The sequence below is a fragment of the Lipotes vexillifer genome, unplaced genomic scaffold (genome assembly GCF_000442215.2).
Source record: "Lipotes vexillifer unplaced genomic scaffold, Lipotes_vexillifer_v1.1 scaffold1321, whole genome shotgun sequence".
Taxonomy (NCBI): domain Eukaryota; kingdom Metazoa; phylum Chordata; class Mammalia; order Artiodactyla; family Lipotidae; genus Lipotes; species Lipotes vexillifer.
Genome location: NW_006785943.1, coordinates 486,120 through 511,397, shown reverse-complemented (window position 1 = coordinate 511,397; position 25,278 = coordinate 486,120). Strand labels below are relative to the sequence as shown.

At 49.0% G+C, this 25,278-nt stretch overlaps 1 protein-coding gene across 2 annotated transcripts in view; it reads left to right on the top strand.

Moving 5' to 3' along the window:
• The first annotated feature begins 16,253 nt into the window (after positions 1–16,253).
• Positions 16,254–25,278, top strand: part of RASGRF1 (Ras protein specific guanine nucleotide releasing factor 1) — a 106,217-nt gene continuing 97,192 nt past the window's right edge. For both annotated transcript variants that reach the window (XM_007458337.1, XM_007458338.1), the window contains exon 1: positions 16,254–16,529. In XM_007458337.1, the coding sequence (XP_007458399.1) occupies positions 16,254–16,529 (276 nt within the window). The remainder of the gene's footprint in view (positions 16,530–25,278) is intronic.

The following is a 25,278-nucleotide window of genomic DNA, read 5'->3' as shown; positions in this document are numbered from 1 at the left end:
TCATGGTTTTCGTCTATTTTCTAATTGTATTGTTTGTTGTTTTACTACTGAGTTTTGAGAGGTTTATTGAAATACATATTCTAGATATTAATCATCTGTCAGATATGTGGTTTGCAAATATTTTCTCCCCGTCTGGCACTTACCTTTTATTTTCTTGACAGAGCCATTTTCAATTTTGATGCAGTCCAATTTATTGATTTTTTTTTTTCTTTAATAGATCATTCTTTTCTTGTCATAGGTAAGAACTCTCCACCAAGCCCTATGCCTTATTTTATCCTATGTTTTCTTTTAAAGTTTCATGGGTTTATATTTTACAATTATCTATGATCCATTTTGAGTTAAACTTTTGTACACAGTGTGAGGTTTAAATTGAGGTGTATATTTTTGCCTATGGATATACAATTGCCCCAGCACCTTTGCTGAAAAGACGATTCTTCTTCCATTGAACTGCTTTGACATCTTTCTCAAAAATCAGTTGATTGTACTTGTTTGGGTCTGTTTCTGGCTTCTTCTGTTCCAGTAGTTTAAGTGACTATCTCAGCACCAACATCACTCAGCTATATTATGTCTTGAAATTGGGTGGACTGATTCACTCTCTTCCCCTTCTTCCTCTCTTCTCCCCTTCCCCCTCCCCCTCATTATTCTTCTTTTGAATTGTTTTAGCTATTCTAGGTCCTTTGTCTTTCTGTATAAATTTTAGAATGATCTTGTCTCTACTACAAAAAGTCTTGCTGGAGCTTTGATAGGAATTGTGTTAAACCTGTATATCAATCTGGGGAGAACTGACAGCTTAATAATGCTAAAACTTCCAACCCAGGAATATAGCATATCTTCATTTACTGATATTTAGATATTCTTTGATTTCTTTCATCAGCTTCTGCTGTTTTAAGTATACGAGTCCTGTACATATTTTGTTAGACTTATATCTAAGTGTGATGTGTCATCACTTGACTGGCCTAAGTGATGCCCAGATAGCCGGGGAAACATTGTTTCTGGCTGTGTCTGTGACTGTTTCTGGAAGAGCTTTTTAGCATTTTGAACCAGTAGACTGAGTAAAGAAGATAGACTGCCCTCACCCGTGCTGGCGGGTGTCATCCAATCTGTTGAGGGCCTGAAGAGAACAAAAAGGTAGAGGAAAGGCAAATTTGATCTCTGCCTGAGTTTGGACATCCGTCTTCTCCTGCCCTTGGACATTGGCTCCCCCGGTTCTCAGGCCTTTGAATTCGGACTGAATTATACCACCAGCTTTCCTGGTTCTCCAGACTAATACACTAAGCATCTCTCTTTTTTGGAGCAATTGTAAATGACACTGTATTTTTAATTTTGTTTTTCATGTATTTATTGCTATTTTATAGAAATACAGTTGATTTTTTTAAGTTGCTCTTGTATCCTGTGACCTTGATGTCCTCACTTATTAGTTCTGAGATTTTATTCTTTGTAGATTCCTTGGGACAGTCCATGTAGACCATCATGTCATCTGCAAATAGGTATAGTTTTAGCTTTTCCTTTATGATCTGTATGCCTTTTATTTCCTTTTCTTGCCTTTGAGCGATCTAGGACTTCCAGTACTATGTTGAATTGTTCAAATAAGAATTAACACCAGTTCTATACAATCTCTTCTAAAAAACAGAACGCTTCCCAATTCATTTTCTAAGACCAAAATTACCCTTATACCAAAGTCAGACAAATACAATTCAGAGAGTGAAAACTACAGACCTCCTTCATGAATAGAGATACAAAAATTCTTAAAATATTAACGAAAATTCAGCAATATATAACAATAATTACATGCCAGGACTAAAAAGGGTTTCTTCCAATGACGCAAGGTAGGTTCAGTACTTGAAAGTCAATCAACCATATTAATAATCTAGCCTATCAATAATCTATCATATTAACATGCTAAGGAGAAAAATCACATTTTAATATCAACTGATAGCAAAAAAGCACTCATTTGAATGTATATTTGCCTTTATCACTTGCCAACCTATTGTAGAATGACCAATAAAGAGCTCGATTTTGAGATGTCACAATCTTTTGACACACTTAGGTGACCCTGGGGATGGGTAGAAGGAGGAGGGAAGGGTAAATGCTCTGGCTAAAAGCAAGATAGATGGTGGGAAGACCCTTACATTCTGGACATAACAAGAACCCAGTGCCATTCTGGACTTGAGTCCTAGGGGTCCATAAAGCTTGGAGGAAAGTGTTGGTTCCTAAAAGGAGCCCAAAGCTCCCCTCTGCCCACTCTTCCCTACTTGAGTGCTCAGAATTGCTGGAATGCAGTCCCCTGCAAGAGAAAGTCCATGCTTTTACTTAAGAGGCCATGCACCAGAATTCATCCCAGGAGACATCAATAGGATGTGAAGGGTTTGAACAGTCTGAAGCAAAAGCCTCTTATCTCCCACACGGGCCTGTGACTGATTCAGTAGCTGCTTCAAGATTGAGAGGTCCCAAGTCTCAGGCAAACATCAACCCACCACAGCTAAGAAAAGTCCCCTCGCAGATTCAATCTTCTTCCCTGACAGATGGCAGATGGCAACCAGTGACCCAGAAAAAAGACAACTGTATCCAAAGCTCAGAGTTTGTTTTGACACAACTCTGGGTTCTGCCATCAGGTTCGTGCATAGAATGGCCCTTCGCATACCTCTGTCATATCTGTCATCCAGGTCAGACAAAGCATCCCACGGTGAGGCTCTGAAATCCCATCCCAGGGATCAACAGCACTTTTTCCCACAATACATCACACACACACACACACACACACACACACACACACACACACACACACACACCCCGGGTGTGGAGGAGGGACACAGCAGGGAAGCCATCAGCACCTGGCACAGAAGCTCTGTGGACACCGTGAAGTTGCTGTGTTTGGACATCACCTGCCACACACTCGCATGTGGGCTGTCCCAAGCAGTCACTTCCCCCTTTCTGAGCCTCCATTGCTTTATCTGTCAAGTGCGGTTGGCAGGAAAAGGGATCTCCTAGGGAGCCTGCAGCTTCACCGCTGGATGGCTCCAGTTTGAGCCACGCACGGCACATACAGAAGGCAAAGCCATTCCGTTCACATCCCTGGTACTAAGGCGGCTCTGGACTATTACACGAGCAAGAAACAAATGTCTACTGTGTTTGAACCAAAATCTTTTGGATTCACTCGTTACAGAGCTCAGTCTATACCGACGCAGGCTCTGAAGCTGACCTGGGGATTCATTCTCAGTGCCTCTGGGCCGTGAGAAAAGGTTCCTCTGATATCGCCCAGGGTTCTTGGCCTTCCCCAATTAATAGAAATTGACTAGAGTCCAGACAAGAAACTCAGGCAAGGCTTTATTGGGGCCCCTGCTGCAGCAGTGGGGGAGCGAGAACAGCAGTTTCCCTTGCTTGTTCGCTCCCTCAGTGGGAGTGGCGAGCTTGCTCCTTATATGGGATGAGGGTAGGGGTGTGTCCAGGGGTCGGGCCAGAGGGGTGGCTTAGGTGTTTTGCCCATCCCTTAGGTGGTGTTGTGTGCAGGGGGCATGCGCAGTACCCTGCTTTTGCTCCCGACACCCTGTTTTTACTCCCGGCTCTTCAAAAGTGGCAGTTGGGATTTTTGGCCTCTTTGTATCTTTTGTCCAGAATTTGACGCAACTGAGTATGCACGCAGTTATTTTCAGTCCCTTATAGTTTCGTTATATTCTGTTGCTGGAGGAGAGGTGTGTCCAGGTGCAAGCACTGCAGCAAAGGGTCCCAGGTCCCAGCCTGTCTCACCTCCTCCTTCCCCATGTGCTCCAGGAATTGTACAAAGCGTAAGGTTCGAAAGGGTGGGGACATCCTGAAAAGTTCTCAAATGATTATCCAATTTGGTCGCCTCAGTTATAACAAGGAATTCCCTCCTTCGTTTTTCTTTCTTTCATTAAAATACGAAAAGAGCCTAATGACACTCGATTGATTTTTAAACCACCCTGAATATTCCATTTCTTAAAATCCTCTCCTACTTCTGCAGAAAGCTACCCCACAGAATCAATAATGGAAGCTTGGAACAATTCCTCATCTAACAACTCAGTAAAATCTCTCTTCCAGAACAATCTAGAACATTCTAGAATTGTACCACATGGAAAGATACACTCTCTAAATAGCAGAAGATGTGCCTACTCTTTTAAGCACCAGAAGTTTTTGACCGAAGGCATTTCTCAAACCTCTTTTCCTGTCCCTTTCTTATTTCTTTACTATAGTAACTTTTTTATTACAAAAAGTAGAAAATTAAGATTTAGAAAAAAAAAAAGAGGGCTTCCCTGGTGGCGCAGTGGTTGAGAGTTTGCCTGCCAATGCAGGGGACACGGGTTCGTGCCCTGGTCCGGGAAGATCCCACATGCCGCAGAGCGGCTGGGCCCGTGAGCCATGCCCGCTGGGCCTGCGCATCCAGAGCTCCGCAATGGGAGAGGCCACAGCAGTGAGAGGCCCGTGTACCGCAAAAAAAAAAAAAAAAAAAGAATATTGAAAGAAAATTGGATCAAAATGAGAAGCAGAGCACATATGCCTCCTCCCCTCCCACTCCTCTAAAATGATTCAATCAAAAGATCAGAGTAGCTGGGCCTGATTCCAATGCAGGGGGTGGTAAAGCTTCGACTTATTGTTCATACTCCTCCATGGTTATAAGTCAGTCCTAGCCCTCTGTATGTCACAAAATTTGATCCAAAGAAAGAATACTGGAGAGGCGAGAATGGTAAACTAAGATCCCAGAGACCTGGATTCTGGTTCTAGCCAGCCATGGACTATCTGTGTGATCTTGAGCATGTCACTCTCCCAATCAAAAGATGAGGAGGGGGCTTCCCTGGTGGCGCAGTGGTTGAGAGTCCGCCTGCCAATGCAGGGGACACGGGTTCGTGCCCCGGTCCGGGAAGATCCCACATGCCGTGGGGCGGCTGGGCCCGTGAGCCATGGCCGCTGAGCCTGCGCGTCCTGAACCTGTGCTCCTGTGCTCCGCAACGGGAGAGGCCACAACAGTGAGAGGCCTGCGTACAGCAAAAAAAAAAAAAAAGATGAGGAGGTTGGATTGAATTATTCTTAGGTTTCCTATCATCTCTGAATCAATTAGGGTCCAGCAGGAAACAGAGAGAACATTCAAACTGGGTAATTTGAGAGAGGATATAAAAGGGACTCTTTTATATAAAAAGGACTCTTTTAGAAGGTTTGGGCTGGGAGGAGGGAAACCAGAGAGAAAGCTCCATCCTGGAGTAAGTACCACCCCAGGTCCTGAGGAGCTGGGAGGGGAGGGAGCTGTCACTGGAACCCAGAGGCAGGGCTGGGTGGAGAGCACCACTGACAGCAGGGATGCTACACCAACCTCACTGCCCCCTGCACCCAAACCAGAAGCCCTTGACGGGATTGAGACCAAAGACTGATGCCAGCCTCCCGGGGCACAGAGCAGGCCGGGGAACAGTGGAGAGCAGGTGTGAAGTGGCAAATGGGAGATGCCCAGCACGAGCTTCTTACACTGGTGGTCGGACTGCCGCACTGTACTCTGTGCTCGTGGAGGACTGAGATCTGCTTTACTTAATGGATGGGCAATCATATGCTCAGCTCACACACAGGCCAAATTTTTGCTCCTGATTCTCGATGGGCTAAGAAGCCTAACAGCCAAGTTCACCAGAAGGCAGTATACAGCATATATGCAGAGGTGATGGACGACGGCCCAGGGGGCTTGTCTCTGGTTAAATCAGAGCCTTGGAGCTGTGGTTTTCCCTTTGGCTACTCAGAGGCCCTTTATGTTTGCTCTCTGGTCTGCTACTGAGCTCTGGATGTTAGCAAGTCCCTGAGCCACAGGGACACTGGACTGAGTTAGAAGGGAATATTGGCTTTTTCAGCCCTGGTGCTCACAGCCGTGCAAACAGCTGTAACTTCTGTGTACAGCTGCCAGCTGCCCTGAACAGAGACCAGAATTAGAGATTTGTCCTGAAATGTAACTTATTAAATTAAGCTGCTAGATATCTGTCAAACTCCATACCCTGTGAACAGAATATGTATCTTCTTTCTCAGGGGCCATAGAACAATCACTAAATTGACCATATACAGGGCACAACCAAAACAGTGAGAAACTTTAAACTGTAGAAATAATACTGACCACGTTCTCTAAGTACGATATAATAGAACCAGAAATATGCCGAAGCAAGCAAAAAATCTACTTGGAAGATCAGAGAGTCTTCAATTAAACTCTGAAAACTATCTGCCTGAAAAGTAAACTAACTTCAGAATATTTTAATGGAGTGATAATCAGAAATTTATATAGCAATCCTAGTGGATCCAGAAAAAGTCTGCACTTGAAAGAAAAGGCGTGGGCTTCCCTGGTAATGCAGTGGTTAAGAATCCGCCTGCCAATGCAGGGGACACAGGTTCAAGCCCTGGTCCGGGAAGATCCCACATGCCACGGAGCAACTAAGCCCGTGCACCACGACTACTTGAGCCTGTGCTCTAGAGCCCGGGAGCCACAACTATTGAGCTCACGTGCTGCAACTACTGAAGCCCACGTGCCTAAAGCCTGTGCTCCGCAACAAGAGAAGACACCACAATGAGAAGCCCGTGCACCACAACGAAGAGTAGCCCCTGCTCGCCGCAACTAGAGAAAAGCCCGCACACAGCAACGAAGACCCAACGCAGCCAAAAATAAATAAAATAAAATAAAATAAATTTAAAAAAATATATATATATATATATAAAGAAAAGGCATAATCTTAAATAGCTACTAAGCAAGAAATAATACAAATAAATAAATTAAGCATTCAAGAAGTTAGGAGAAAACAACAAATCTAAAGAAAGTGGGAGGATAAATTTAATAAAGATATAAGTGTATATTAATGAGACAGAAAAGGATAGAATTAACAAATAAATTTAAAGTCTTAATAATAATATAGTTAAAACCTTTGCAAGAAAAATCAGATAACATAAAAACACAAAATGAGCACCTATAATAGAGAGGTAACATAGATGGAGAAAATTAGAAAACTTGTAAGAAAATGTTTGGTTCAGATCTATGTAATAAATTGGAAAATATAAATAAATGGTCTTGGAAGCTTAAATTACCAAGATTAACTCGGGAGAGATAAACAAGCCAAGTAAACCAGTGATAATGTAAAAATCCACCATGGCCAAGTGGGTTTTATCTAAGAAATACAAGAATGCCTAAATATTGGGAAATCTATTCCAGTTGTCTAGTTTAAAAATTAAAATTTTAAAAACTAGAAGAATTCAGGATAGCAGCAGCCTACAAATAGCAATAAATAAATAAATAGCAATAGCTTTCTTATATACCAACAATGTCTTTTTTTTAAAATAGGAAAAAAGATCATATTTTCATTAGCAACCAAAAAATATAAAATACCCACAAATAAATTAAACAAGAAATGTGCAAGATATATACATAAAAAAGAAACACATAAAATTCTATCCGAAGATTTTGAAGGACAAAGAATTGATGTACTTTTTTCTTCGAATAAGAAGACAAAACATTGTAGAAATATTTATTCTTCCTAAATGAACAGATATTTTCAATGTCATTCCAGTCAAAATCTCAAAGAGACTTTTCTGGAACTTGACAAAATGAGTAGTAAATTAATCTTGAAGAATAAATACAAAAGAATATTTAGGAACACTGTAAAAAAGAAAAATGAGGAGGGTGTTTCTCTATGGCCAGATTTCAAAATGGTTGGTAAAGCAGTAAGAAACAAAAATCACTGGTATTAAGAACAGACAGACAGAGCAATGGGACAAAAAGCAGCATCCTAAAATAGTCCCAAGTATTGACAAGAATTTGGTATATGATAAAGATGCTGCTTACTATCAGTGGTAGAGTCTGGATTATCCAATCAAGGGTATTAGAACAACTTGCCGGATATTTGGGAAAAAATAATAAGCCAGATCCCAACCTCACTCAAATACCAAATGAATTAAAAGTATAAATGGAAAAAATAAAATTATAAAATTGAAGAAGAAAATATGGGCAAATATGTTTCAATCTTGAAGGAACTGGCACAAGAGGGCAGGGGATCTAAAATCAGAAACCATAAAGAAAAAGATGTTTACACCCAAGTTTTAAAATTTCTTACAATCCATATAAAGACATATACAATATATAGATATAGATATATAGCATTAAAGACAAGCAACAGACTGTGAAAATTATTTGCAACACATATAAAACTGCTGGTTAATATCCCTCATACATAAAGCACTGTGATAAATGTACATGAAAAATATAAACACAACTGAAAAAAATATATATTAACAAGAAATTCCCAAAAGGAATGTAAATAATTATAAACATTAAAAAAGTTTAACCTCACAGCAATTTAAAAAATGAAAATCAATACAAGAAAGGAATATCATTTCTGTTCTTTCAAATCAGGCAAATATTTAGGAGATGGATAATATCAATATCCAAGATTGACAAAGAAATGGAGAAATGGACAGTCTCATCCCTAGGGACAGCCATGTAAAGAATAAAAGCTCCCTTTGGAAATCTACTAATAGGTACTAATGTTTCAAACATATGTTCTTTTAACCTAGAAATTTCACTTTCAGGAATTTAGCCTTAAGGGAGGGAAATGTATATACAAAGATATTAATTGCAGCATTATTCCAAAAACTATGACTTGAAAACAACCTAAATGCCCAATCATAAAGAATCTGTTGATTACAATTTTTAGTAATATGAGATGTCCTCACATACTGTTACGTAAATAGTAAGAGAGAGATTGAGATTATAAAATAGCATGTGTTATAGAAACCTATTGTAAATATATTAGCAAAGAGAAAAGTCAAGGACATTAAATAGCAACAAAAAAAATCAATGGAGGAGCTATCTCTCTATTTTCTATAATGCCTTAATACTTTACAAAAAGCCTGCATTACACTTATAATCTGATGGTACAATATGGCTATTTTCACTGGCCAGAAAGTAAAGGTATAAACCCCTGACATCTGTGTGTGGATCCTGGGGCAAAGCTAACCAATTGAGCCCAAAGTTGGAGTAGTGAGCCCCTACCGACAAAGCTTCCATTTCCAAAAGTCCTCTGACTCCACATACTTAATGCTTCATTGTTTTAAGTGATGTGAAAGCTACATTTTTCTTTCAGAGTATGTTGTCAAAAAACCAAAGGTTCTCTAAATGTTACACACACACCATACATACACCTCTCACGTGCACATCACACCACTCAGATATTTCCACACACACAACAGACACACACGCACACACCGCCCAGAGATCCTCTCTTCCCAGGGCCTAATGGCAGGTCAGACCCACACAACACCCATGTCAACAAATGCCCAAGCTGACCTCTAGTCTGAAGGCTGGCAGAAATCCCCCCATGAAGACTTCTTAGAATTTCCTAACTAATTAGGTCACCACAGAGCACTGAGTAGAGTTCCCTGGGTTATACAGCAGGTTCTCATTAGTTATGTATTTTATACGTAGTAGTGTATATATGTCGATCCCAATCTCCCAATTCATCCATAGCTGATTCAATTTGCAGTGCAGCAGAAACTAACGCAACACTGTAAAGCAACTATACTCCAATAAAAGTTAAAAAAAGAAAAAAAACTTAATAGGATTTTGGACTAAGTGATGTCCTTGTCATTAACTGGCCATTTCTAAATGCAGATATCAAACCCACCAAAATACTCCTTAATCCTCCTTCTTGTTTCCTTATCTGCAGAGACCTCAGCCCAGACAGCTGGAAGTTGGGAGACCCAGAGAGGAAGGTCCTCTGGGACGAGCTCTGGTCGAGCAGTCAGGACACCCCATCACAGCTCCTCCCTGTAAGGCTCTGTGAACGTTGCTTCCACTCTTTTTTTTAAGCATATTTACAAATATTTACTACATACTGGGCCACAAGACAAGTCTCGACAAATATCCAGGAAATGATATTACATCCACATTTATAGATTTGTACAAAGCTATGATTCAGGGGAAAAACAAGCTAACCCTATCAGTAACAGATAGCACTAGGCCTTATGATGATCAGTTTTTTTCATTTTTAAATTAATTTTTACTGGAGTATAGTTCCTTTACAATGTTGTGTTAGTTTCTGCTGTACAGCAAAGTGAATCAGCTATACGTATACATATATCCCCTCTTTTTTAGATTTCCTTCCCATTTAGGTCGCCACAGAGCACTGAGTAGAGTTCCCTGTGCTGTACAGTAGGTTCTCATTAGTTATCTATTTTACACATAGTGTCAATAGTGTATATATGTCAATCCCAATCTCTCAGTTCCTCCCACTCCCCCCTCCCCCCTTGGTAACCATAAGTTTGTTCTCTACGTCTGTGTCTCTACATCTGTTTTGCAAATAAGATCATCTGTACCATTTTTCTAGATTCCACATAAACGCGTTAATATATGATATTTGTTTATCTCTTTCTGATTTACTTCACTCTGCATGACACTCTCTAGGCCCATCCACGTCTCTACAAATGACCCAATTTCGTTCCTTTCTACGGCTGAGTAATATTCCATTGTATATAGGTACCACATCTTTATCCATTCCTCTGTTGATGGACATTTAGGTTGCTTCCATGTCCTGGCTATTGTAAATAGTGCTGCAATGAACATTGGGGTGCATGTGTCTTTTTTTTTAATTTATTTTATTTTATTTATTTTTATTTTTGGCTGCATTGGGTCTTCGTTGCTGCGTGCGGGCTTTTTTCTAGTTGCAGCGAGCGGGGGCTACTCTTCATTGCTGTGCGCGGGCTTCTCATTGTGGTGGCTTCTCTTGTTGCAGAGCACGGCCTCTAGGCACACGGGCTTCAGTAGTTGTGGCTCACAGGCTCAGTATCTGTGGCACATGGGCTTAGTTGCTCCACAGCATGTGGGATCTTCCCGGACCAGAGCTTGAACCCGTGTCCCCTGCATTGGCAGGTGGATTCTTAACCACTGCGCCACCAGGGAAGCCCCACATGTGTCTTTTTGAATTATGGTTTTCTCTGGGTATATGCCCAGCAATGGTATTGCTGGGTCATACGGTAGTTCTATTTTTAGTTTTGTAAGGAACCTCCATACTATTCTCCATAGTGGCTGTATCAATTTACGTTTCTACCAACAGTTCAGGAGCGTTCCCTTTTCTCCACACCCTCTCCAGCATTTATTGTTTGTAGATTTGTTTGATGATGGCCATTCTGACCCGTATGAGGTGATACCTCATTGTAGTTTTGATTTGCATTTCTTTAATAATTAGTCATGTTGAGCATCTTTTCATGTGTTGTCCAGGACCAGATGGCTTCCACTCTCCAGCCTCAGTTTCTCCATCTGTGAAACGGGGTTATTAACCCTTGTCCAAAAGCCTTATTGGGAGGATGCAGTGAAACAAGGCAAAGCCCGGGTGCACTTTGTGATGCTCACATGGACCTCTTCTCTACCTTCGGGGAAAAGTTGGTCTCTGGCCTGGTAGACAACACACATGATAGCTAGACGTGCCCACCTCTGCCCGCTATGGCAAGACATGCCTACCTGCTTCCTGGCACCCCCACCCCAACACAAGCTGGAGCCAGCCTGGTAAATGATGTCTGCTTAACCAACTCCCCTGAGGGCCTTCCAAGGGCCCTCTGGCTGGAGACCAGGGGAATGACCAGAGGGCCCATTCACAGGCTCTGCTCAGGTTTCTGCTGACAAGAGATTGGAGAGAAAGCAATATGAATGGAGCTCAGATGGACATAATCAAAGTACCAGGGCTGCTGTCCCCTCCTCTCTCTGACCTGGATACTTTGAGCCAAGCCCAACCACCCAGTGTGGCCCGACCCACCAGGAATTCCTGGAGTTCCCACCAGGAACTCCAAAACCAGCAAGAGGGGGCCATTTGGCCGACTCAGTGCCAGCCGTGGGGAGGGAGGAGTTTGAGAGGGGATTTTCTTCATCCAAGCTTCAGATCAGTGGCTCTCAACCTTGGCTGTGCGTTCAAATCACCTGGGGAGCCTTCAAAGTACTGATGCCCATGTCCCACCCTCAGAGGTTCTGACTTACCCATCTGGGGTGCAGCCTGAACACAGATATTTAACAAATCTTTCCAGGGGCTCTAAGTGCACCAAGGTTGAGGCCCACGGAAGTGGATTCAGTTCTTTTCCTGATTTACACCTCTTCCCCAAACCCAGGGGAAAACGGTTTCCCTCCTGCCAAGGGCCCTACACAGAAGGAACAATTGGGCTGGTCTAAGCTCCAGGAAGCAGGGACTGTGTTTTGTTTATCACCATGTCCCCAGTGGCCCAGCCTAAGCCCTGGCACAGACTAGGGGCTCAGTGAACACTGGTGGGATGAAGTGTATGTAACTGAATGAGTGAAGTAATGAATGAATTCCATCGCTTCCCACCTCCTGAGTGCCCGAAATCCTCCAAAGATTGGTCTTCAGACGAGCAGTGCCACCTCACCTGGGAGCCTGTTAAAAATGCAGATTCTCAGCCCTAGACCCAGCCCCAGAATGAGAATCTGCATTTGAGCCCGATCCCAGGTGATTCATGGGCAACAACCGTATCACTGGTTCTGCCATAGATTAGCAGTTCTCCAACTTTGCTACACATTAAAATCACCCATGAAACTGTATAACCTGCCTGTGGCCTTTTGGGTCCCCAGGTGATTGTTAACTGTCTTCAAGTGATTCCAATGTGCAGGCCAAGTTCAGAACTCGTGTACCACAGGCCTCTCTGACACAGCAGCCTCCACGCAGACCCAATCTTGGCTCTGGCCCACAAGGAGAGGTCCTGCCTGCTTTGAGGATAAAGGGGAGCCCCCTCTGCCACACAGGGACCAGCCACTCAACTCTACAAAGCCAGTGGGGACAGGCTACCGAGTTCAAGTCCCGCCCCTGCCACTTTCCAGCTGAGTGACTCTGCACAAGTCACTCAACCCCTCCACACGTCCGTTTCCCGCTTCTGTACAATGGAGCTGATGAGGGGTCGGGGGGGGGGGGGGGGGGGGGGGGGAGGGGTGGACACTACTCCATAGAGTTGTGTGAGGATTAAACAACTTAGCAGATCTGAAGCACTTAGAACAGTGTCCCTTCCATGACGCTTGCTTGGCCTCTGTATCAGGCTTCCTAATAGAAAAGTTTACACGAAGAGAGCCTGGATTAGGAACCTCACTTCTGGAAACTCTGCTTCCATAAAGAGGGCAAAAGAGAAGTAAAGGTGGTCACAGTATAGGGACCTTCTTGGGAAAATCGAGACTAAATAAAGAAGCTTAGCCATCTCCCTTCTTTGCTTTCATTATTCGGGAAGAAAAATCAGCCTCACCGCGTCCTTAGACAGCTCCCAAGCCCGGAGCGTGGGAACCGAGAGGGAAGAGTAAGGTTAACACGGTCAATCTCTCCCTCGGAACTGTCCCCACCTAAAAAAGGCAGGCTTGCGTCATCGTGCCCAGGACTGGGGCAGGTCCAATTCAGCCACAGCCGGGTGTCTCTCCGTGGACTTCCCTGGGCCTTCCCAGGGCTACCTGATTCCCAGGCCCTTCCCTCGCTCCAGACCAGGGTGGGTGCATGTCGCCCGTGGGGGAGGAGCGGGGGCCCGCAGGTTCTGAAAAATGGTGTCCTTTCTTCCTTCCTCTTGAGGGCTACGCGGCCGCCTATCCCCGCTGCAAACAGGCCAGGCCGGGCTGGGCGCCGCTCCCGGCCCGAGCGAGGCCGCTGCCTTCTGCGGCAGACGGCGGTGCGCGCTCCCCGTTCCAGCGCCCCGGCTGCCCGGCGGCCCGCGCGCCCTCCCGGTGCAGCAGGCGGGCGCTGTGACGTTCTCGGATAAATGCCGTGTAACTGTGTAGGCGAATGGGAGCTAAAAATAAGAACGGAAAATCTATCATTAAGGTATCATTGCGCCAGCGCAGCTATTTGAAGGCTCCCATGGTCCCTGGCGCCTGCGTTTGAAGCCCGCCTTCAGGCTTTGGAGGGTATTTGCAGAAAACTCCCAGCAGCGGCTCGCCGGCCAGACCTCAGGGCGCAGGGGGTGGCGCCCGTAATTATGGCAACACTCAAAATAAAATAAAATAAACGCTCACCTCCCCCTCCACATCTCCGTCTGTATTGTCCTCAGGTCGCTGGGGAAGCCACCAGAAGTGGGGCTGGATGCTGAAATGAATGTAACCCGGCCGATTACGCAAATATTAGAACTGAAAGCGCTTTCAGCTCTGTTTCGCCATCCACCTTCCTCCATCCACCACGGATTAGAAAAATAAAGTACCAGGAGGAAGCCTTTGGAGGAGAAAATGACAAATGGGACTTAACCCCAGGTCTACAGTGCGCCGCGGCGGGGCGCAAAGAAGCAAACTCCCGGGATGGCGAGCCTCCGGTGTTCCACTGGGTTAAACGAAAATTGATCTGATTTGCTTTTTAACACCCGAAGGGGAGAAGAGGAGATCAGGGGAGGGAGGACAGGATTTGTTTATGCGTGTGCGTCTGTGTGTCCGGGGAGGGGGAGGAGGCGCCAAGGTGCAGCCTGCGCGCGGCTCTGCGCCTCGGCGGGCTGCGTGCGTGTGTCCCTGTCCGCGCTGCTAAAGCGGGCTCTTCGAGGGATCAGCGTCACATGACTCCGCCTGCCCCTAGAGAAGTAAAGGTGGTCACAGTATAGGGACCTTCTTGGGAAAATCGAGACTAAATAAAGAAGCTTAGCCATCTCCCTTCTTTGCTTTCATTATTCGGGAAGAAAAATCAGCCTCACCGCGTCCTTAGACAGCTCCCAAGCCCGGAGCGTGGGAACCGAGAGGGAAGAGTAAGGTTAACACGGTCAATCTCTCCCTCGGAACTGTCCCCACCTAAAAAAGGCAGGCTTGCGTCATCGTGCCCAGGACTGGGGCAGGTCCAATTCAGCCACAGCCGGGTGTCTCTCCGTGGACTTCCCTGGGCCTTCCCAGGGCTACCTGATTCCCAGGCCCTTCCCTCGCTCCAGACCAGGGTGGGTGCATGTCGCCCGTGGGGGAGGAGCGGGGGCCCGCAGGTTCTGAAAAATGGTGTCCTTTCTTCCTTCCTCTTGAGGGCTACGCGGCCGCCTATCCCCGCTGCAAACAGGCCAGGCCGGGCTGGGCGCCGCTCCCGGCCCGAGCGAGGCCGCTGCCTTCTGCGGCAGACGGCGGTGCGCGCTCCCCGTTCCAGCGCCCCGGCTGCCCGGCGGCCCGCGCGCCCTCCCGGTGCAGCAGGCGGGCGCTGTGACGTTCTCGGATAAATGCCGTGTAACTGTGTAGGCGAATGGGAGCTAAAAATAAGAACGGAAAATCTATCATTAAGGTATCATTGCGCCAGCGCAGCTATTTGAAGGCTCCCATGGTCCCTGGCGCCTGCGTTTGAAGCCCGCCTTCAGGCTTTGGAGGGTATTTGCAGAAAACTCCCAGCAGCGGCTCGCCGGCCAGACCTCAGGGCGCAGGGGGTGGCGCCCGTAATTATGGCAACACTCAAAATAAAATAAAATAAACGCTCACCTCCCCCTCCACATCTCCGTCTGTATTGTCCTCAGGTCGCTGGGGAAGCCACCAGAAGTGGGGCTGGATGCTGAAATGAATGTAACCCGGCCGATTACGCAAATATTAGAACTGAAAGCGCTTTCAGCTCTGTTTCGCCATCCACCTTCCTCCATCCACCACGGATTAGAAAAATAAAGTACCAGGAGGAAGCCTTTGGAGGAGAAAATGACAAATGGGACTTAACCCCAGGTCTACAGTGCGCCGCGGCGGGGCGCAAAGAAGCAAACTCCCGGGATGGCGAGCCTCCGGTGTTCCACTGGGTTAAACGAAAATTGATCTGATTTGCTTTTTAACACCCGAAGGGGAGAAGAGGAGATCAGGGGAGGGAGGACAGGATTTGTTTATGCGTGTGCGTCTGTGTGTCCGGGGAGGGGGAGGAGGCGCCAAGGTGCAGCCTGCGCGCGGCTCTGCGCCTCGGCGGGCTGCGTGCGTGTGTCCCTGTCCGCGCTGCTAAAGCGGGCTCTTCGAGGGATCAGCGTCACATGACTCCGCCTGCCCCTCGCCAGCGCGCAGCTCGCCAGTCCCTCAGTTTGCCCGGCGCCAAGAGAGGGTCGGGAGGCATCTCCAGGGCCCGGGGGCTCTGCGAAGCGGGGAAGAGGTTCTGGAGGGGAATGGTACATCTGGATTCCAGCAGCCGCGGCTCGGCGCCAGATCCCGGACTGTAGAAATTTGGGGGGAGGGGAGAGCGAGAAGGAGCGAGCGAGCGCCTGAGAGAGGCAGCGCGCACGGACAGGGGCTGCCGGGTGCCGCGCGGAGAAAATGTAAGCGCGTGGAGTCTAGCTGGCCTCCGAGCACCATGCAGAAGGGGATCCGGCTGAACGATGGCCACGTCGCGTCCCTGGGACTGCTGGCGCGCAAGGACGGCACGCGCAAGGGCTACCTGAGCAAGCGGAGTTCGGACAACACAAAATGGCAAACCAAGTGGTTCGCGCTGCTGCAGAACCTGCTCTTCTACTTCGAGAGCGACTCGAGCTCGCGGCCCTCGGGGCTCTACCTGCTGGAAGGCTGCGTCTGCGACCGCGCGCCCTCCCCCAAGCCTACGCTCTCGGCCAAGGAGCCTCTGGAGAAACAGGTGAGGCCAGCGCCGCGTCTGACCTCCCAGCGCCCGGGCCGCGGCTCTCGGGGCGCAGGCCCTTCCGCCGGCCGAAGGCGCCCGAACTTTAGTTCCTCTACTCGGCGCCCTCGGCGAGAAGGGAGGGTTGGCCTAAGCGGGCGGTGACCCCGCGGTGGCCAGAGGGGGTAGGGACTGCGGACAGGGAGCGGGTGTGGGCTGCGGCTGCCCTTCACCCGGCGAGCTCGGTGGGAGGCGGGCGCAGAGCGGGCGAGACGCGGAGACGCGGAGGGGGATGAGGCGCGGAGAGAGATGGGCTCCCGCGGGAGACGTAAGCAATGAATGTAGACCCACATCCAGCCAGAAATGGTGCTCCCACCTCCACTCCCACCCGGGAGAGCCCCGGACCGGGGAGGTGTAATTCCCCGCGCTTAGGCACGGGAAAGGCGAGACGGAGGCGTGCGAGCGCCGCGGCCCCTACCTCACCGCGGCTGGGAGCGAAGAGGAGCCTGCGCGCTCTCTGCCAAGTTGGGAGGCTGCGAGGCCGCAGGGGTCGGTTAGGTGCCATCGACCGGTGGCGCACTCCCAGCCGGCCCCGGGCGCAAGCAACAAACCGAAGGGTTCCAGGGACCTTTCTGACGCGCCGGGGCTGGCGCCAGGGCCGCTGCGGAGGCCGCGGGACAAGTGGGCGCATCTCTCCTCCTCCGCCCCCTGCGCCTCCGCCACCGCCGCAGTCGCGGCTCTAGCGCTGCTCTAGCGTTTCCGGAGTTGCGAGGCTAAAAGGCCAGGCTTGGATCTACCGGGGGCCTGGGCGGGGCGCGGGTGTGCCTTTGGTGTGGAGGGATGGATTAGCACCTGCGGGCGGCGAGTGAGAGCACCAGACAGCGGGAGTGCAATTTTTAAGCTTGATGCACTCTCCAAAGGCATCTAGTCTGTCCCCCTCCTCTGAGAAGGTAAAGTCAAAGATAGTGGATGCTAAAATGTCACCGCTGGGAGGACCTGCGATCCATGGGGACCCAACCAGCTGGTTATTGCCTAGATGAGGTCACTGAGGCCAAAAGAGAGAAATTTACTTGCCAAGTGTCATGCCAGGAGTTGAGGCCACCTTAAGGTTCTGAGAAGATAACTGAGGGCTCAAAAGCCATTATTGCAGGCAGACTGGTGGTGATTGAATTGGCTGAAATAAAAGCATCCTTGAAGTCGCCCTCCTAAATGGTCGAGACAGATCTGAGCTCAGTCCCCGCAGCACATCTCTTCCTTCCCTGCCCTCAGCCCAGAGGTACTGTGAGATGATTTCGAAGGCTGAGAAAGGTGGACAGGAATATTTGAGGGTGGGTATATGGGGATGGCAAGCCGTATGGCAGGTAGGGGCTCCCAGATGGCAAAGCAAAGCAAAGCAAAGAGCAGGCAGCTTCTTAAGCTAAAGGCATAAATGGGGCCTGGAAGACACCTGGGAGACCCAGACCCAGGCTAGGCCAGAGATGCTCTCTCAGCCCTTGATAACCTGCCCTTTGCCAGCCTTCCAGAACATTATCAACACTTGTTGGCCAAAGTCCACCTGTACTACCAGTGGCCTATAGCCCCAACTGGCGCCCATCCTCGGCCCCCTACCCTAGAGCACAGAGCTGAGCTCCCGGGCAGGCAGGGAGAGAGGGCTGAAGGAAGCTGAGTTGTTGTTGGGCACACAGTGTGTGCTCTCAGCCCCTTGGACGCAAAGCCAGAAACAGGCCTGAGACTGAATCACAGCTCTGCAACTTCCTGTCTGTGTGACCTCAGTTAACACACTAAACTTCTCTGAGCCTCTGTTTTGTAAACAAAATGGAGGTAATAACACCTATCTTTCTGGGGTTTTGAGAACACAAATAATGTGTATGGAAGTATGCTCACAATCCATTTTAGTTTGACATGATAAATGTTAATTGAATCTGAATTATACCCACCTGGACAAGGAATAGAGGTCTGACGTAAAATGTTGAAGCTGAAAGGAACCTCAGAGAGATTGTACAGCCCACTCCCATTTTACAGATAGGGAAACTGAAGAGCTGATTGGGAAGAAATTACACCTGTTTCTGATTCAGTGGCAGAGTCAGACCTAGAATTCACCTAATGTCTAAGAATTCCTGAAAATGAGATCTTAACGTTGATTCCAGATCATTCACCTCTTGGCTCGGGTGTTGAATCTTGCTAGCAGTGGATTATGGGAGGGACAGGAGTGCAAAACCCCTTGACCATGTGCACATGTGGTCTGAGCCGTTTCCCCAGAACACCAACAGTCAGAGATCCTCAAATGTGGTCACAAGAGTAGCCCTCCTGGCACAAGAGAACAGAAGAGGCTTGGGAATAGTAGGGGATGGTCTGGTGCTGCCCAGCTCAGGTGCAAATTTCTGTTAAAGACGTGTGCTTTGTTTCGTACACTTATAGAGATGTTCCATTTGACTCCAGACCGAGAGTTTGGCTCGTATGGAAAAGTAGATCCTGTTCCTTTGGTCTGCACGTGTCTATAAAAACTTCTACCTTTTTCTTTTCTAAACCTTTGAGTAAAATTGATGGCCTCCGCAGCTGCTCCATGTTTCTCCTTGAGGGGGAGCCCCCATAGCACCCACAGAGCACCCTCATGAGAGGCCCAGCTCCAGGCCATTCTGTGACTGGGCTTGCCTTGTAAACCGCAGGAAACCTTGATTCAAAACCTGCCGGGCATGTGGCAGAGAACCCATGTTAGGAGGCCTCAAAGAGGCTATCAGTTTGGACTGGCCAACATCTAGTGCAGACTTGGTTTTAGCAGGATGTCATTTTTATCCAGGCCTAAGCAGGCAGCTTCCATCTGCAGGGGCCAGAGATGGTTTCTCAAGAAATAGAAACCAAGTCTTGGCTGGGAACCACCCGAATGACAGGGATAAGTCAGGGACAAAGCACATAGTATGTGCTCAGGAGATACTAATTGAGCTGAACTTACCGGTGTAGCTTGTCAATTCCACATTTCATGTCCTGAGGACTGACTGTGCACCAGTCCAGGCCCGGCGCGGGGTCATAGGCCCAGGAAGCTGGATGTCACAGTCCCCGGCCCCCAGGGAAGATTAACACAGATAAAGATGGTACCTTACACTGTGAAGATGCTCTAATAGGATAGGATGCTCAGCTTACACTGTGAAGATGCTCTAATAGGAAGGGCTCTCAGGGTGCTCTGGGAGCCCAGGCCCATCCTAACATGATGTGCTATCCTCTGGCTGCTTCTATACTGCTCTGACTGCGTCTGTGGTAGCTCTGGCCTGGAATCCCAAGGCCTCTTGAAATCGGAGGGGCACAGCCACGCTCCTATGCTGACTGGCAGTTGTAAGCACCCGTCCACACGCTGGCCTGAGCCCTGCTTGCTCAGCCCTGACCTCCTCACTTCTGACCCTACAGCCCACACACTGAAGGCCCAGAGGCCCTGGACTTCGAATTTGAAGTCTCGAATTGGAATTCGAGATTGACCCTTGGGGTTCTTGCCCTGCTTTGGCATGGAGTCACCCCACACTGGCTTTTCCCACCCTCACTCCCAGCCCCCCGAAATAGAGCTTCCAGCCCCAGCTTCTCAGTGGTGGACTTGACCAAACCAACCCCAGCACTCCCCTTACCGCCCCCCCCACCCCGCCCCAACCAGAAGGGATCAAAATGTAGACCCCAGACTCTTCCTGATTCCTGTAAAACAGAAGAGACACAGATCCCTTCAGCTGGAACCTCAGCACTGATGTGGGCAGAGGCTCCGGAAGCTGGGGGTGCCCATTAGCACCTGTTATCCACCCAGTGGGTGCCTTTCCCTGGAGACAAGAGGAAGTCCCTCTCCTGGTCCCATTCGCAGGACACATTTCTGGTTGGCCTGGTGGATACCTGTTCACAGTAGCCCTAAAGCCATGAGTGTGCCCGGTTTACAGATGAGGAAACAATCTCACCATCACCACCCAGCAAGGCAGCAACTGAAAGGCTCTCTGGCTTTCTCTGCAGCTGCGCTGTCTTCACCACAAAGCCTGCCTGCCTGTTGCCGTAGCGCATTCAGCCCTCTGGGCCAATCAGAAAAACACAAACGTGAGTGTAGGGGAGTAAGTGTACTCGAAAAGCAACACGCCCCCCCCCCCCCAGACACAGGGACACAGGGACGTCATGCACACACGTGGTGCCAGCAACTCAGCCCACGATCCTTGCACCTATGCAAGGGCCAGCAGGGCTACCCCACGGTTCCAGACCAGGCCCAGCCCGGCAGGTGTGGGACCCCAGGGGTAAGTGTGTGGGGTGCCCATCTCCCCAGCCCAGCCCCCAGATATTTCTAGCACTGAAATGAGATTGAAGCAGCTCAGTAATGACACCTTAATTGGGACAAGAAAGTACCAGGTCCCTGCCCTCTGCTCGACGACGGTGGGATGAAGGTCAGAAGCAGACTGTACACACACAAGCCCACACTCAAGTCTCACTGCCATTTGTGCGTGCCGCAAACATTTTGGCTCTCGGTGTGAAGCCCATGCTGGGTCTTGTGGATACAGAGAAAAATCAAACTTAATCCTTGTCTTCAAAGGGCTCACAGTGGAGTAGGGCACTCTCCCTAGACTCACTCCCACAGTAAACACCAAGTGCCAGGAATTCTCCATCCTAAGGAGTCCGGACTCTCTCCCTGCCCCTGCCTTGGTTCAGGAGCTCACAGTGTCAGGCTTGATGTGTTGAACTCGCTCACGTGGTCCCATCTCACCCCACGCCAGTCCCTGCCACACAGCAAGCCACCAGAGTGCGCTTCTAAAGGGCACACCTGACCATGTACTAAGCCACTGAAAGTGTCACTGGTGCTCATTGCCTTTAGGAAAAAATGCAGATTCTCCAGCATGACCTGGAGGACCCAGCGGGCTCCAGCCTCCGCCTGCCCTGCTAACTCTGCCCCACCCTCCCATCCCCCTCCTTCCTCACCCTACACCTGCCTTCTCTTTCCCACCTCAAGGCTTCTGCAGCAGCTGCTCCCTGTGCCTCGAATGAACCCCGACTGCTCCCAGCCCTCAGTGACCAACTTCTCCTCCTCCTAAGACCCCCCTTTAGGTCTTAGCCTAAGAGTCACCTCCTGAGGGCCTCCCTGCACCGCAGGAGCTAGAGGACCTCCAGGTCCCCCATCACGGGCAGGGACAGCCCTCTCTCCTTCATCCACATCACTTATCAGGTTGGGATTAATTGATGTATTTGGCTGGTGGTTTGTGAAGGGTCTTCCTTCCCCCTTAGAAGTAAGGGCCAGAGTGCATGTTTTACATACAATACCTCCCCTAATCGTCCCAACAGCCCTGTGAGGTTATACCTGGTAACCCATTTTTGAGATGACCAAACTGAGGCTCAGAGATGGTAAGTAACATGTTCAAGGTTACGGAGAGCATATGTGGCAAAGCTGGCATGTGAACCCAGGTCTACCTGACTCTAAAACCTGAGCTCTCCAAGCACAAGCACAGCATAAAGAGTTGGGCTGAGGGACTGTGTGAGTTTAGCATCCTCTGCCGAGATAAATGAAAAATGAGAGAGAGAGAGAATTAACAGCAAGCGAAATGATGCCACTGCCTCTCTGGTGACACCTGTGAAGCAGCTTTTGTTTCTGCTTGGGTTGGAACCTTGCACCTCGAATCCCAGGAGTCAAGGATAAACACCCCAAGGCAGGCATCCACACCCTGCAGTCCCGTTTCCCTGGAATCCGTGGGAGCCTGGAGCCGGCGCCCATGTGTACAGAGCCAAGAACAGGACTCAGCCCCCGATGTTTATGCAGGAGAGTTGGTGACGCGTGCACTTGAGGGGGGCCCAGAACACTGCCAACGCCCAAACACCTCCGTAAAGGCGGCTGTCGTGCAGGGAGCAGCTGGGAGCCTCGGACTCCCCCACTGCCCATCATCCGCTGCTCGGAGAGGAGGGCGCAGCCTCGACTCCCAGCTCATTCACTGAGGGGTTTCTCTGTCTCTGGCAATGACGCAGCCTTAGGTAAAAGTTGTGGGTTTCGAGCCACACAGACTGGCTTTGGATCCTGGCTCTGTCACCTCCTACCTAGGGAAGGTCTTATTGCGCTCTGAGCGTCAGTTTCCCCATCTGTGAGATGGAAACCGTAACACAGCCTGCCCGGCAGCCCTGTTCTAAGTGTTGTACTTGATGCTATTTGTAAAGCCCTAGCGTAGCACCGTAGGTCCGATCAATTCACGGTAGCTGCTGTGGCTTCAGCTTTCACCTTTAGGACAAGGCTCTTCCTGCATGAAGCAATGACCCAGATCACCTGGGTCTCTGGCAGGTTTGAAGTGAGTCAGCACGGAACCGTGACCCTGGATATAAAGGTAGGATGGTAAATCTTATCTCAAATAACCTATGGGTTTCTGAGAATGTCTGAGCAAGCATGCCCCTGAAAGAGAAAAAATGGCTGCAGGAGCTTCCTTCATTCCTGGCAGCCACATCTTCACCCAGCCCCACGGATTTCACCTCCTAAATTTCTCTCAGACCATCCACTCTCGTCCCTCTCTTCCTCCAAGGCCCTAGTCCAGACAGCCATCATCTCTTGTCTGGACTTAGGTGGGGGCCTCCTAACAGATGTACTGGTCAGCATGAGTGGCGTCATGCTGCAGTAACAACCAAGCCCCAGATCTCCATGAACATGACAGAGGTTTATTTCTTGCTCATGCTTTAGGTCCCATGCGGTTGGCAGGAGGGCACTGCTCATTGTGATCGCTCAGGGACCCAGCCTGATGGAGATTCATCCTGACACTTGCCTCCACGGTCGCCACAGCCAAGGGCAGAGAATGTGGCAGATCTCTCCCTGGCTCTTAAAGCACCCCCTGGAAGTGACCCATGCTGACCACACAACCACAAGGCAGGTCATGTGGCTTCAGTTCAGCGGTGGTGGGGACGTGCAGACCCACCATGTGCCTAAAAGCAGGGCTCTAGAGATGCTGGGAGAACCGTCTCCCTACATCCGCTGCATCCCGCCATCCCCGTGCCTCTCCGCAGCCAGACCACTTTCCAAAATGCAGATCTGATTATCACACACACACACACACACACACACACACTCGAGTAGCTGAGGAGAAAGGCAAAGACGCCGTCTTGATGGGTTTAATGACAGAAAGCAGAATCTGTGCTCACACTTACAGGGGCATCTCCTTCCAGCCTGGGGGCATCAGGGAGACTCCACCAAGAAAGGGACAAGTAGGACAGGAAATGTAAGTTGCAGGGTAGGCAGAGCTGGCCCCTAAAGCCTGTGTGCAGGCTACAGAGCGCAGTGGGGAGCCAGCACAGGTCTCTCTGCTAGAGACGGACTGCTGTGATCTCTGTGCTGGAGAGATCACGGCAGGGTGAGAAGAGACAGAAGGACGACCCATCTGGAGGCAGGTCAGGTCAGAGGAAAGCTGTAGAACTGAGCAGTAAAAGAGGCCTGAATTTGGGGAGTGCCAAGCACTGAAGGTCCCCCCTCCACTCCCATCCCAGCCGGTCACTGCGTCACCATGTCACTGAAACCTGGGCTTGCCCTGTGCTACAAAAACCATCCCTAGCTCCTGCATGCCCAGGATGCACCCCACAGCCTCTGGGGCTTCCTACCTCCCGGGCTCGGTGGGCAACGGCAGGGAGTGTCAAGTTCTCATCCCGTGAAAGCACCAGGTGCTGTCCTACCATACCTTCTCCTCTAGCCACCACTCAGATAGAGCACCTTTGCAGCTTACAAAGTCCTTTTCAGGCTTAGCATTTCCGGTAACCACCAAAGTAACGCTGCTGTTAACTACACAGGGGAGAGAGAATTCCCATTTGGCAGATAAAGCTCAGATAGAGGGAGCTCATCTCCCAACAGATACCTGAGTGTCTGTGTTGTGCCAGACCCCGAGCTGTCACTGCTAATAAATGTCAGCCCTCCTTGTTCTAGATTGTTCAGGTCAGTGGACATCCAGGCCAACTGTTAAATTCAGCGATTTATACTTAAAGACCAGATCTTACTAATCCAGCAAGGCTAATGCAACTTCTTTGCCCTGAAAAAAAGAGAATTATTTTCAAGAAGGTACTTCCTAGTTGAATTCTGATTTTTTTTTCAACTTGGGAAATCTTACTCAGACCTTAAAATAAAATGAATGAATTTTTACCAACCTTAGCCAGTATTCCAGAAACCCATCTAGAAATTCAGACAGGCTTGATCTAGATTGACTTTTCCTCTGTCAGACTATATGAGTAAAATATAACCAACTTTATTTAATTCTCTTAGACTCTTAGCCACACTCAAGAAATGAGTGAAATAGTTTGGAAGCACCTAGTCGATCATGCAGCATTCTCTGCATGCCCACTCACCTTACCCCGAGCCTGCCGCTGCCCTTCTACCCTCTTTCTCCCGCAAGGCGCCTTACCTACCCTCCGGCCACACTGGTTGTCACCTGGGCTCCCCTCACCTCTAGTCAGATCCACAGGCTTTGGGGACCTGGGGGAAGGACTGGTGTTCCAAAAGGAGAGCCCATACGGTGTGGGCACAGGTGAGGAGAGGCAAGTAAGTAATTACATCTGAGAACTTCCTGGTAGCCTGGACAGAAAAGGGAAACAAGCTGGTTATGGGACACCCATTGCCTCCTTGAAAGACGTGGTGCAGTTCCTCAAGCAAGAGCACTTGTATATCCAGGGGCTTTCATAAGGGGGACCAGTGGGAAGTGATGATGATCTCCAGGGCAGAATCACTGCAAAAACAGGGGCCCACCCCATCAGTGGCTCCCGTGGGCTCTCAGGGCAGGCTAAGCATGTTTGGTGGAGATCACTCTCCAGGACG